The sequence below is a fragment of the Anas platyrhynchos genome, chromosome 3, assembly GCF_047663525.1.
Source record: "Anas platyrhynchos isolate ZD024472 breed Pekin duck chromosome 3, IASCAAS_PekinDuck_T2T, whole genome shotgun sequence".
Taxonomy (NCBI): Eukaryota; Metazoa; Chordata; class Aves; order Anseriformes; family Anatidae; genus Anas; species Anas platyrhynchos.
Genome location: NC_092589.1, coordinates 94,685,918 through 94,701,005, shown reverse-complemented (window position 1 = coordinate 94,701,005; position 15,088 = coordinate 94,685,918). Strand labels below are relative to the sequence as shown.

General features: G+C 43.1%; 1 protein-coding gene across 30 annotated transcripts in view; it reads right to left on the bottom strand.

The window, feature by feature from the left end:
• DST (dystonin) overlaps positions 1–15,050 on the bottom strand; it is a 297,166-nt gene extending 282,116 nt beyond the window's left edge. For 22 of the 30 annotated variants that reach the window (XM_072036347.1, XM_038176486.2, XM_072036332.1 and 19 more), the window contains exons 1-2: positions 14,719–15,050; positions 14,404–14,465 (exon numbers count right to left, since the gene is read on the bottom strand). In XM_072036347.1, the coding sequence (XP_071892448.1) occupies positions 14,404–14,465; positions 14,719–14,899 (243 nt within the window). In that variant the 5' untranslated portion in view covers positions 14,900–15,050. The remainder of the gene's footprint in view (positions 1–14,403; positions 14,466–14,718) is intronic. The other 8 variants (XM_038176487.2, XM_038176494.2, XM_038176499.2 and 5 more) reach the window with 1 other exon arrangement.
• Between the last annotated feature and the right edge of the window lie 38 nt (positions 15,051–15,088).

The following is a 15,088-nucleotide window of genomic DNA, read 5'->3' as shown; positions in this document are numbered from 1 at the left end:
CAATGACTAACTGTTCCTGTTAAGAGTCCTGATGCTGCTAGATCTGGGGGGAGACCTTGCCATTTGGAATAAAATAATTAAGAGAGACATCTGTCTTTTGCTATTGTCTGGGAAATGCATGCATAGTTGGCCAAAATAACAATCTCAGGAAAAGCTGCCCTTCACAAATGCTTTATAGAGGCTGTGAAAACCTCTGAACATCATCCAGAACCTCTCAGCCTTAGAGAATTTCATTTACTTAATGGCAACAAGTACAATGCACGCCCTGTATTGCTACCTGCAGAGCATTTACACAGAGCATTTTTGCATTTCACTAGGTTCCCTCTGCCCCAATCACCACAAGCAGGCAGGAGCCTGCCATGCGTCATCTGTACTGAACGCAATGTTGGTTGATATTAAATCTGACCAGGTTGTAAATAAGATTTTTGTTGTCTTGGTCCTATCTGCTTTCAGAATAAATGGGCCAAATCTATGTCCTTGGTGACAGTCTGCAGTTCAAGGGCTCCATTCCCTTTCAAAATCAGGAATAGATGCAACAGTTCCTATTTTTCTACTTTCTTATTCCTTCCACTAAAATATTTCCACCAAAGTCAACTTCTACAAATACAGATTTTAGCTAAAACTGAAGCCATCTGTGCTCTGAACCTCAATGTCCTGAGCTCCAGCCAGTTGAAAACTAGGGGAAGCAATACATTTCCTTGTAAACCTGATGTTCTTTTTTTTTCTCCTTCCTTTTTTATTTTTTAATTATGAAATCGGCATAGGAAAACTATGCTCAAATGTTGCTATGGTCATAGATTGAAGTAATCAGAAGTCAGCTGGGTAGCTCCCCGTGCAAATTGGATTTATTCATCCAATGTTCATGCCACTGCAAGGGGAGAGAGATGCAGTCTATGCTGGGCACTACAAGAGACGGGCAGCTTTAGTTCATTAAAGGTATGCTCCACGAAGTAACAGCCAAAATACACAAACACATTTACACACACATGCTAGTAGCTACTACAGACGTATATAGCATGCAACATGATGTGAAAAGGCTGAAGTGCCAAGACGAAGCATTGGAGCTTGGATGCTGATCTAACTTCCTGTAGCAACCTGCTGTTCCTGGACAGGAATCGAGGCCAGCTCTACTTAGTCCATGCAGGTTAGGTTCATACGTGTGCCAAATCAAGGCTATCAAACACACATGATGAAAAGACACAACCAAAATTGAATCCTGATATACAGAATCACAGAATCACAGAATTCTAGGTTGGAAGAGACCTCAAGATCATCGAGTCCAACCTCTGACCTAACACTAACAGTCCCCACTAAACCATATCCCTAAACTCTACACCTAAACGTCTTTTAAAGACTTCCAGGGATGGTGACTCCACCACTTCCCTGGGCAGCCTGTTCCAGTGCCTAACAACCCTTTCAGTAAAGAAGTTCTTCCTAACATCCAGCCTAAAACTCCCCTGGTGCAACTTTAGCCCATTCCCCCTCGTCCTGTCACCAGGCATGTGGGAGAACAGGCCAACCCCTACCTCACTACAGCCTCCTTTAAGGTATCTGTAGAGAGCAATAAGAGCAACAACCCCTCCTGACTTTGATTCCCAGTATCCTTAATGGAAGCAGGACCCTGCCCATATAAGCCAAGACAAGCTGCAGGGAAGCTCCTGCAGCCAACAGACCTGAGCAAGATCTCTAAACATTCAAAGATGTAAACCTGTGAGATGCTCCATCACACTATTGCAATGGGAAAGGCTTTTGCACCTTGTTTTTTTCTGCACACTGTGAACAGCTACTCACAGTGCATCATCTGTACGGTGTATGAAGGCATTCAGGATAACAAGGAAAACCACAACTACTCTTACAGAGCTCACGTGTTGCAAAAAAAAATTCTGAAAAAATGTTAGCGTGCATCAGGGATTATTCCATAGTAAAAGAAAATCCTCTTTAAGGGACCAAAATACCCAGCAAATCTATTTTGATTTTCTAAATGTTAAACAGATTGTGATTCATTCACAGATGATGGCTCCTGGGTGAAGCCAGGTTACGTACCCAGCACTTCAGACGCTCCCCTACCACACTCCCATCCCCATTAGCTAGATAAAACTCTTTGGGAAAGTACGTTTACGTAACAGAAGAATTTGGTGGAAGCTAAGCAGCTCTAAAAGTGCTTAGAGACACATGCCAAATAGGGATTTAAGTATGTGGGTCTCTCACTGAATGACTTCACTTCAAAATACTGGGGGGTTACTAACTGAGTCTTGTGCTTCGGTTCTAAAAAGTCACTTGTGACTTCCAGAGAAATCTGTTTACGGACAGCACTCCTCTGTTGTATTTTCCATGGTTTTTTTTCTGTTTTGCTGTTTATTACCAGCAAGAAAATGGGATCTTTATCTCTTTAAGAGCTCATCTGCTTCTACTGCTGCAGCTTATTCTTTACTTGAAGTCATAATCTGTCTGCAGTATCGCAAATGGTCGCTCTGGAGAGGATTATAATGTGATAAAGGCCGAGGATCATGATTTCAGGTGGAAAATTAATTCCTTATCAACAAAGATAATGTTACGAGGGCAGAGTCCTTAGGCCAAAACCTGAAATGCTTACTCATTTCTGCAACGAGACTTTGCCAGAGCAAAAATCCAAATCCTGAAGATTTCAAAATCTGGCAATCAAAAATGCAGAAATGACTCAGAAGTGATGCAATGCATGGGAGCCGCTGCTCCCAGGCTTGGTGCAAAACCAGAGCAGCCAGTGATGCCTTCAACAGCTAAATGAACAGATGCTCAGTGTGTCACCTGCGTTTCTTACCCTTCAGTTGAACCCAAAGTCAAAAAAAGTTGAAAACTTGTCATAGTAACAGAGCAATCAAAATTAAAAAAATAAAAATAAATTGAAAATAACAAAAGTGTCTGCAGTGAGATAGAGCTCACACTGGAGAGCACAAAAGCCATACAAAATATTCAGGGAGGCACACAGTACACCATCTGACACCAAATCACTGAGGAAATGCTGGAGATCTTAAGATCAACCAGGCAATCCGAGGCTGCTATAACACCAATAAGCAACTGGTGGCTTCTGGTGTCGTGTGAATGCTGTGTCACTGCACAGTGCCAAAACCTCCTCTTGTTCTTTGCGTTGAGAGTGAGCTGTTCCTAGACCCTGCTTCCTGCCTCATTTTTTATCCCTATAAAATTACACCATGACAAACCAAACAAGTACTACTTCAAATACATATTTTTTTAAAAACTCCCTTTTCTTCTAAATACTAAAATAACCACACAAAGGGCATGGATTTACACCACAGGATATTCTTCCTTAAAGAACTCGGATGACCACCAGAACCAGTTTTAGGTATCACAGAGGAAGACAAGAAAAAAAAAACAATTTGGGATTATCTTGTCTCCAAAAGCATTCATGCTCATCCTTCTGGTTAGCTCCCTCAAGGCAGCATTTCTGCCTCTGGAAGGAGGCTAGGAGGATCTGCCTTTTAGCTGAGCTTCGTGAATTAATCCTTTTATGTCTTCTCTACAAGTTGTTTTTTTTTTTTTCTGGAATGAAGTGTGGTAATATTGAATAGACCTTTTGTGCCCGTCTTTTCATCCAACCCCATGATGAATGCTCCAAATCTGGGCACCGTGTTCCAGCGTGCACGACCGACTGGTTGTGTAAAATGAATTCCACAGCAAGATGCTCAGTTGAAAAATAAATAAATAAATAAATCTTCTTATCCTGCCAAATTTTAGCTTCACACCTCTGATTCAGTGTCTGAATTGTGTACAGAAACACAGTGTGGGATTCCTCTCAGCAGAGCTCCCCGGGCTCCCTTTGGAGACAGCAGGGTCAGAAGAACTGGGACTGCTCCCCTTGGCTGGACATAAAGGCAGCCCGGGCTGACTGCTTCACCCTCAATCGATGCTGCAAGTGTCCAAAATTAGACAGGATGGATCTGACCCATGATGACCACACAGAGGCTGAAGTCTGCCTTCTGTACAGTATTCGTCTTACTTTATATTTTTCCTCTCTCTACATGAAATAATGTCCCTTGCAGTGCTTTTTTTGTCTTGAGAATTTTAGATGTCCTTATTGACAGGCATAACCCGTGCCAGATCCCCATTCAGCACTGTATTCTTATAAATTTGCATTATTGATAAATATATTTAATAGTATTGTGTTCTATTCTGCTTAAATATTTCCCATCCCACCTGCTTTTTTGATGGAGCTATACATCCAACAAAGCTCATCACTGAATTATCAGGAGTAATTCAAAAAGCTCTTTCTGGAGACCATAAACTTAAAAATTAATAAAGTGTATACCTCACTTTTCCCTGGAATATGCCCAGCATTCCATTTATTAACATTGAACAGCACATGTATTCATCTGTCCTGTTCTTCAGAATTTCTTTGGTGTGGTCTGGTGTTTGATAACCACGTACGTGACACACTGCAGGCTTTGTCAGGTCATTGCTTATTCCCCCTACTTCCATTACAAGACCATTAGTACAGAAAAAAAATATGAAACTTTCTAAACAACTTGTTTATTTTTTGCTTTTATTTATCTTTATTTACAGATGGGGACATTTTGGATAATGGGGTAAACCTTTTTCTTTTCCTCCCTCATTCTTTATTTTTCTGTATCTCTTTTTAGTTCTTCAGCTGGTACTTCAATAGAGCATATGAACAGAGCAGTGCTATCTCGTGAGTGCATTATTGCTTTGGTGACTTGAATCTCTGGCTGCTCCATTCCTTTGATGTGCTATTCTGTAATTCACCAGATCCTTTTTTCCCTCTACTCTATTTTTTTTACTATCCCTACTGCTTTCATCATGCTATCTACTATTTTTATGCTTGATAAAAAAAAAATTACCGATCCTTCATTTTTTCCCAATCTGTACTTTATGAAAAATATATCAAGAGTCTGACTTCTTGTAGCCTCATCTTTCCAACAGGTACGCATTTTCAGAGTCACCAGGCATTAAGGGAAATCCGAGTGCTTTAGAGGAAGTCCAGCTGCGTTAACTTCAGCAGGCACTGGACTGTGACCCAGTTTACCTTCTGGAAGAGCTTCAGTAAACTGCAGAAAAACTGCTAGTCAGCAGTAAGCAGCTTGCCATGGCAGGAATGACAACACCACTCAACTGCATTGGCAAATGCCTTTACAGATTTTTGAGTGAGTTCCTTAGATAAATGCACTGTAGCAAGTACACTAATGAACACCAAAACCAAAGGAAGCTCGGATAGGACATCCAACTCTGAGCCCTTGCTTTTTTTTTTTTCTGACAGCGGCTGTGTGTGCATGAGAGTTGTCATCTATTACCCTTGTCAATTAATGCCCTCAGGAAACAGTCTTTGAATTGTCAGTTACCGTCTGCTTAAAGCTTGGAAACTTTCATGTATATGCAACCTCCAACGTCTCGCGGCGTGGAGACATCAGCATGCACAGCACCAGAGCCCCTCTCAAGACGCCAGAGTTTTGAGCTGTTTGCAGACAGGCTAAACCAGAACCCAACCCTACAGCTGACCTGGCTACTGGAACTCAAAAAGCAGGTTTAATTAAACATTAAATCAATTTATTGTATTAAATTCCCCTGCAGGCTAAAGGAGAGAGCTTCGGAGAGGATTTCTGCCTCATGTATATATGCATGTTTATATGCATCTGTGTTGCAAGACCAGCTTTAACTTTGAAAGTGACCGAGACCCTGTTATTTCCCTTCTCCCATGTGACTTCCATTCCAAATATCATCAGTTTACAAACTAAGGAAGAAACAAAACAAAACAAAGACAACAAAAAGGGTAACTATTTAATTGCCAGTCCTAAAAATTCAACTCAAAATCCAGGATTTAAACTAAATCCTCCAAACTAGTAACAATAAAGATTGCTAATTAAGGTTGGGTCTTAGTTTTCTGTAGCAGGAAGACTGCCTGCACTCACTCAGTGTACTATCTCACATACACACATAGAGGGAGCAACAGTATTTGCTCCTTCTTGGTTCTAACAGCTCTCAAAACATAGAATGTATTTTTTATTATTTTTTTTGGTGCTTCTATTGACCTTTTTCTTTAATCTTAGCTCAGGGTTACCCCTATAGAGACCTGAATCAAGAGTTAAAACATTAAATGCAAGATTTCACGTTCAGTTTCCACTCCCTGATTAACAAGCTTTCACTGATGCTTCTTTGCATGTATTCAATTTATTTTAGGAGATATTATTCTTATCCTCCAAAGCCTAAATTCCAAACACTGCAGGAACTATTTCTTCAATATTGAAGACTATGATTTGGCATGTGTCATATAATATTAAATTTTCCAAGATAAACCCAAACATTCAAAGGGGATTACGAGCTATTGTCTTTTACGTAACCTGAGTAAGACTACTTCTCAATCGGGGTTCATGAAATACAATACCAATAACCTGCCTTCCAGCTCCTAAATGGGCCCCCAAGAGTATACACAAAAACCCTTGTTTGATCCCAGGGTTTAAATGTGAATTGAGAATATAACTTTTAATAACCCATGCTGTATTACACTGCTGTTTCACATGTCTTGTTGTTGTTGTTTGTTTAATCACGGGGTGAGGATTCCTATCAGAGCAAGTAAAATATGACAAAAAAACCTTGATGTTGTGTAAGCAAATAACCAGTGTCCCCAGTCATGCCTCAAGATACCCTTTAAATACTCTTTTCTGTCTAAATCTATAAACCACAGAAGCCCCTGTTCTCTCAGTGCTCCTGTGATTCCCTAACAAGAAGGCTTGCAGCCCTCCACTGCCGTCTTGCCTTTGTGATAGCTTGTCCCAGTTCCTTCCCTATTACCTCGGGGCACCACAAGCCTACAGGAGGAACAGAACAATTCTCTAAGAACAAAAATAAATCAGAGTACTGCTTGCTCAGTGGTCTGCAAGGGCCAGTGGCATTTAGAATATACCAGCACATTCCCCAAGCATGTCCCTTTTCCGCTTCTGCTTTCTCTCTTTTCCACCTCATCCTTTCTCCTCAGCTTGGATGGTATATATCCTGAGCCTACCAGGAGCAATTAACTAGGAACATGACCTTTTAAATATTAAAAATACACTAAGAAGGAGAATAAGAAGTAACACAGATGGCTAAATCATACAATGGCTGCCCAGCATCTAATAGAAAGAAAATCACTCGCATCTGTCCAGCGTACTTGTTCGGAGAGCAAACTGGATAGAGAATTTATGCCACCTCAGCACATGAAGGCAGGTGTCAAGTGTAAAACAGATGCATGACGAATGAGAGATTTAATAGGCATACATATATATGTATGGAAATAAAGATAGCTGGGGAGGAATTTAGGTATCAATTAAGATACCTGGATGCAGATACCAACATTTTCTCCTGGAGCTCGTCTCAGATCCTACTACAGCCAACGAAAAATTCAGTCAACAGAGTTAGTGAGGCTTGAAGACCTATTCAGCTCCTCCTAAAGCAGGCACCTACACTGGGTCAGCTGAACAGCTCTGCAGACTGTAAGCTGTAAATGCTTACGGGGAGCTTATCCTGCTGTGTAAGAGGATGCTGTTCTTGCAAAGTCACTTGCCGACTCCAGCTGCACTTTACACGCATGAAGGTGGCAGCAGGGAACGCTGCCTTGACCTAGTTGTATCATTTTGCTCTCTCTAGAACAAAGGAGGAGGATAAATATAACACCTCAATCTGACATGATCATGCATTTCAGCGTAGTTTTGATATCCATAAATTAAGCTCTGCAAGACCCGTGCTTTGCTTCCCATTTGCTCTCCTGAAGCTGCACGCTGTCGTTCAAATCGCTGAGTGGACAGGGACGATGAGGACGTTGGCACGAGCTGTGAGACGTGTCTTTGCCCAAATGCCAGCTGCAGTTAGTTCCTACAGCTGACACGGTATTTTCACCCTTCAGCTGTAACTCGTGTTTCGTGGCTGCTGACAAGTCAGGAAGAGCCAGTCACTGCCTTTCCTGGATGCAGGGCTGGAGGGCACAAGGGAGCACAGCTGGGGCTCGGGGCTTTGGGCAGAAGAAGCTGGGGCCCGATATGCCCTCCAGACCACACAGCATGGGGGCAGGTTGGAAAGCCACAGCTCTGGATCTGTTCATTTTTCATAACATGTTCATCATTCGTAACATGGCTGAGCCAAACAAGCCAAGACCAACTGAACCTGCTTCTGTACGAGAAGAGCAAAGTGACCATACCCTCATCATGGTCTTCCATAGCACATCCAAGGGGCCTCTTTCTAAAAGCCCACAAGTGGCATTTCCATGCCCTAGGAAAATACATACAATAGTGCAGGAGCCGAAACAGCCCTGAGGGTAGTGCCACCATGTCCATGCACTGCTTTCTTCCATTGGTCAGCCTCAGCCTCAGCTCAGTACTGAGCTATTTCTGAAAATGTGTCCACAACCTGATCTGTCGCTCTTACAATCTAACCACAGTAACCGAAAATCAGTGTAGATGGTTAGGCTTTTCTGAGCTGCATGTGGTCTGTGGACCCCTGCACAATCCTTTTTGTCAGTACAAGAAAATTCGTTTCTCCAGCTGATGTGGTAATACGCGTGGTCACCACAGGCATGGCCTCAGTTATTTTAATTCACGGTTTCAGCATGAATTTAGCTTCAGCCAGAATTTGACAGTTCCCATCCAGCACACGGGTACAGACAGACACAGACAAGCCGTGCTCCACCTGCAGCCCCTTAAAACCAGGGCTCCGCTTGCTTGCAAGCGGCTGCATGTGTGCACCAGGATTGTCAACTGCAAACTGGCATACAACATACCTGAGGCAGCAACCACCACTAAAACCCACATTTCCAGATGGAGCAGGGGACGCTGAGAAGCCTTAGTGTACGTGAATACCTACGTGACAGCTAGGAGGCTGTTGATACAACTGTATTAATGGGAAATTAAATAAGAAGAACTTTGATTACGCAGCAGATCTTTCTGCCGTGGTTATCCCTGTCCTGTCAGAGCTGTGAGGATGTGCTCATTTTAATGCAGGTCCCAATACGCAGCGCGCTGAGACCATGTCTTACCCACGGATGCAGACTGTGACACGGTGTCAGTACTCTATCAAGTGATTGATGGAGCTGAGAAGAGATCCCCTCAGCATTTCAATGCTCTGCCTACCGTCAGAAGCTTCAATAGAGCTGCAGGAAACCAGGTGGCTGTAGAAACATACAGGGCATTTCTATACTACGCTGTAATGCAGAGTAAAGGCACCTGAGTTACCTCATACGGAGTTAGTTTGGGAACCCAAGTGACCTTGCTGCAGCAGCAGGGGAGTTGCCATCTAATTTGTGATAGGACTACCAAGCAGGCTGCTTCTCAGCACAGCCCAGCATCGGTCCAAGTACAGTTCTGCCGTGAATAAAACCAACAAACAGTAATGGACAGACAATGTACAATAACAGAAGCTCAGTGGTACCTAACCTGCAATGTGACAGCACAGCGTGATGCATTCTGTCTGGGGCATGTTATGAAAAACAGATAGGAGGACTTGTCCTTATACACTATAACCTGCATTTACAGACCTCCATTCATTCCTACATCTGAGAAAACCATTTCTTTTTGTCTCCAATTTATTCTCCCTTGAACTTGTTCCTTAACTCTTAAGAGAACTAATGGAAAAACAGTTCAGATATCCTGGGGATAAAACATGTCAAACACAAAGGTAAAACATTTTCAGACCGATGCAGCTCTGCAAAGACAAAGAGACAGCCTTTGAATAGGTGAATTAATGTATTTTTCTGGACAGCCCTATACATTTCTGTAGTTCTTTGAATGTACTTCCTCCAAACAAACAGAAGAGGAAAATTCAGCTTAGAGGGTCTGCTGATTTCTCTTTTCAGTGGAGCAGTGCATATCTGGAGCAGTTTATAAATAACTCTACAACACTCACGATGGATTATAGTGCAAGTCTTCAAAGACTACTCATTATTGTTTTGTAAGATATCAAGAACTGTATTTTTAGGCAATTGTCTCAAAATCAGCCTGAGAAGAGGGGACAATTATGACAAAGCTATGCTTAAAGATAAATACACGAACACCTTTTCTGGGCATCCATTGTTGGCAAAGTCAATACATGCATTTACTGGAAATTGCGCTGTACCTTATTTATTGTATGACAATAGATGAGTTAGCAAATTTGTTTGCTCTTAAAAATCATCATCGGACTTGGCTGACCTATGTAATCTTGTAGCGACTGTTCAGTAGTCTGCATGGAAAACAAGAGGTCTGCAAAACCCAAATGACAAAGTGTTATTCCTTTGCTACATCTGGGGTTAATATATGCTGCCAACCCTCCCCAGAGCCTTTTCATAAAGGGTCAACTCCTGTTTGGCTTCCTCATATGACTAGTCCCACCTGGCACTCACCTGTTTTAAGCCAAGTCAGGATTTACAGCGGACTGTAAAACTTGTATGAATTTGCTTCCTAGCCAGATTATACCTGCAGGGCTCAGAGGAGCCATTCACATAAAGCTCGCCCAAAATATACGAGTCAAAATAAAATAAATAGAAAAAGATACCACAGTGTTCCTGACTGCCCACGGACACTGAGACCTTCTGGTCCTGACATCGTCGTATTTCTAATTTAAAAGGTGAGATAAGGGAAAACTGTAAAGCTGAGAGAGAATTTCAGACTAAAGATTTCTACATCTACTGGATGTTTTCCCAATAATATGATAACCATCAGCAACTGGTTTAGTAATTAGAACAATTATCCCTTAACAATCCCATAAAAAGCCAACTACTTAAAAATCCTGAATGAGAACCTACCCATTCACGAATTCTTGCCCTTGAATAATGAAGCTTTAAGAATTGTATCATTTGTATTAATTCTATTAGCCAGACGTTTGCAGCAGGCTAGTCTTCTAAAAGCTTGTGAGAAGCCTCTGACCTGCATATGTTGAAGATCTCTCTGCACGCAAAAGAGCTAGAAGCTTACTTTTTTTTTTTTTATTTTTAATTGAAAGGTAGAAATCTCACATAATCCCATGACTTCAGAGGCTTAGAAAATATGGAAAACTCATTCAGGAAGGAACTGAAATCAGAAGTGGCAACACAAGCACATTAAACAATGCCTTTAAATTGTAAAGCACAGAAAACATTCAAACCTCTGTGTAAAGTAGAAGCTGATAAACACTTAAACCTATCGAGCCCCCGAAGTACTCAGAGAAAATTCCTACACTTTATGAAGAAACAAACTCCTACGGAAAGAAAGGGAAGCACAAAGGAACTGGATCACTAATATCAAATTTTTGAACATGCAAGGAATTAAAAAAAGGATTGTAGTCCTTATTTTGGCTACACCCTCACTGAGTTACGTTTTTATTTTGGTGTGGTTTTGGTACAGCACAGACATTACATTCTGCAACTGATTCTCAAAATAACGAAGGGAGAGATTAGTTCAAATAGCTACATCAAAGTCTGATTTGTCATGTAAGCAATGAATATTTCTGCTGGAAATTTACTTGTTTTCTTCTTCACAGCTCTGGCATATCCAGGTCTACCTCAGATAAGAAACATTAACTATTCTGGGTGCGATTCTTGTCTTAGTCCAGGGAATATCTCTAATGCCTGAGGGATGTAGGGGAATCCTAAGAGCAGTTACAGTCATAGAGAACTTAAAGGACTGCAACAAAGAATACATAAAAAACAGGTCTGACAAACCTCAGATGGTAGGAAGTGAATGTTCGTGGGGAGGTGGAGACACAACTGTGCTATCTCGTAAACACTTGCATCCTCTTGCTAGTTAATTCCTCTGTTATGAAGCACCTCTAACAAAACCAGACTTTAACCTACTTGATATTCATAACAACTCAATGCAAATTTACCTCCTTTTGAGGCAAGGGGTCAGGTGTTTCAAGTTCCTTCTACAGTAAGAAATATCTGCATAGACTTTTGTGGTATAATGACGAGACAAGTTTCGCAGAGGCACTCAAAACCAAGACTCACAAAAATGGGCAAAGTAATGGTGGATTAAATGCCCAGTGGCCTATAAAACTCAAAACAGGATATCTGATAGGGATCACACATGCATTTTCAAATTTAGTATTTACTCTTCCGTGGTCTTTTTACTATTTTTTTTTTTTATGTGGGGTTCAGGACTAACACGATTAAATACTTCTCTGCTGTAGACAGACAAAGACAATGTAGGCATGCACCACGACGGCTATGGCTCTGGCAAGGAACTTGAACATAATTCTGCTACACATCTATTTTTCCAAATATAAGGCTTTCCTGGCTTGCAGCCAATCATGCAGGAATTGCCAACCGCTCTGGAGATAGCGCAATTATAATTCTCTGTGCAGTGCCACTAGACCACCTGCACGTTCATGTGCGATGCAAGTCGTATTTGAACACAGCTCTCAGGAGATGCATGCCAACCCATTGCTATTTACTATCAAACTCTTTTTCATCACCTTTTATCATCATCAAAGAACACCATTTACAATTGCACCTGACACACAGCTAAGCGTAGTGGAAGCTAGCAGCTGGACCTTGTGCTATAAAATTTGGAGTTGGGATGCTATGTTTATTTTTGGAGGAAAAATAAAAAATCTAAGCAAAGCTCGCATTTTCATGTATCATGAGTTGCCTTCCTTAACATCCTGTTGGAGTTGGAAGCGCATAATGTTTTGTGCTGATATAGAAGGAGAATGTCAAATTCTGTTTCAAATAATGTTGCCAATATTTTCATGAGAGCATGCCTGTAATTTGTTATTAATCAATTCAATTAGATTCATTAAAATAAGGTTTTACTTGAAAAAAAAAACAACTGGAAAATGAAAATTTAATGATGTCAAATGAGTCATCGTTTTCTCTTAAGAATAAAAAGCTTATGATCAGATAATGATTGGGAAAACAGCTCCACCACTTACTTAAATGGGCAGCTCAGACCATTAGCAGTGGCGCTACTCTGTTTAAAGACAATGTAGAAAATTATGAAGGAATCCAATAGCTCTTTTTGGTCTGCATGGTCTAGTATGGTTCAGTAAATGGAAATATCTAGGAAATATTTTGAATGCATCTGCTTTTTACTGGGCGACAGACAAGTAACCGCACACCGGATTACTAAAAATGAATTAGTCACTTTGCAAACTTCCTTTTTAAGAGTCAGCATTCACATATCTCAGAACAGAGCAACACATCAACCTTAATCTCTGTCCACGCTCAATGGCAAAATAATCTTACATGGAAACCAAGTATTTCCTATTGGAAGTACTAAACCATGAAAAAAATTCTTGACTTCTGGAAGGACATGCTTGTTAGATTTGTCTTACTGCAGCACTAATTGTTCAGTCATAGAACCAACAAAAACAGACTTCTCAAGGTTTAAAGACATGAGGCCTCTCCACTGACTACGCTCCATGCATCGTCTTGCCACAGTAACACATCCAAATTTCGAAAGAGTTAAAGAGTCACAACTGATTTCCATTAGGAACCACATCACCAAAACATACCACATGCACACTTTTGAAAACGTTACTCATGATCAGGTAATTTTCTCACCCACAACTGGGTAACGAAAAATGCAAATAATTTAAAACAAAAGATCATTTTAGTGGCAAAACTCTCTAAAAGCTTCAAGGATTGCAGTCAGCAGCATGAAGACATGCCTTAAATGAATAGCAGGAAGCCAGGCAGGAGAAACATCTAGGCAGGAGCTCCACAGAGCAGCATGGAAGCAGAGCAGGGGCTAAGACCAATATTATTTTCCATGTTTTTATTGTTTTGTTTTCCATTATTTTCCATGTTTTTCCCAGCAATTCCGCTCCTCGTTCAAAATGCTTGGGAGGCGGCTGGGTTTTGTGTTGCTCTTCCACCTCTGGCATGCAAGACCTTTGACTCCCCTGACCTCTGAGGCCAGAGTCATGCAGTGAGGCGTCTGCCAAGCGATTTGGGGCTCTGCATCCCTCCGGGATCTCCCGCAGCAGCGCTCGTGTGAGGCGGGCAACTTTCCTTCCTGACACAGCCAGGCAGGTGAGGGCTGAGGGCACAGCAACCGCGAGCTCTGCAGCTGCACAAGGCACCAGCTCTGCACATCCTTGCAGTGCGGTGAGGAACGGGGCTGGGGGATGCTTTTTGGGCTCCTTGCGGTGAGGTGAGGTGAGGTGAGGTGAGGAATGGGGCTGAGGGGTGGTTTTTGGGCAGGTCTGGCACGCCGAGTGGGCGCAGCTCCTGTGGAAGTGGCCGATCGCTTTGGGAGCAGCACGGCTCAGCAGGCCGGCCGGGATGGTGCAGGTGAAGAGCTCGCGTTTGGCGTGGAGGGTTTTATTTTGAGATGCAGACGTGAAATAAAAAGCACAAGACGAGGGCTTTGTGTCGCCCGTGCACAACGCCGAGCGTGCTGCGCGCTTCAAATATGACACGGAACACAACGACGGCAACGGTTAAGTACGCGGGGAAAAAGAACAACTTCTGACCTTGAAATTGCGTGCTAAATAAATTACCTCAGAGCGAAAGTGGTGGGTTCTCATGACAGCATCTGGAAGGGAAGCAGAAAGAGGAAGGGGGCTGCACCCGGCTGCACCTCGGGCTGGCCCCGGGGCTGCGCCGCCGCCGGGCTGGGGCTCCCCCCGGGGATTTTATTCATATTTAATTCCCCGGCACGAAGTTGAGCATAAAGTTGCGCTGTAGCGGAGACACCGGGGGGGTTTCCCGACCCCCTCGCTCCCCTCCCGGCAGCCGGAGCCCCTCCTGTCAGCCTCTCCCCCCCTCCCCCCTCCCCGGTCCCTCACCTCGGCTCCTGGAGCGCCCCGAGAAGACGGATTTGATGGGGTGCCTCCCCTTGTGCAGCCGGCGGTGCCAGCAGCAGAAGAACACAATGGTCGCGATGGTCCCCAGCAGGAGCAGGAGCAAGAAGAGGGCGCACTGGATGCTGTAGGGTCTCAGCAGCACCAGGAAAGCGGCGGCGATCATGGCTCAGGCGTGCGGCTGCCCCTCTGCCAGCCAGGCGCTGCGGCGAGCCGCGGGGGGCCGGGCAGCGTCTCCCCCCGGCAGCGGAGCGGGCATCGCCGCCGGCAGCCGGGCGGGAGGAGGAGGAGGAGGATGCAGGAGGAGGAGGAGATGGAGGAGGAGGAGGAGGTGGAGGATGGAGGAGGGGCCCGA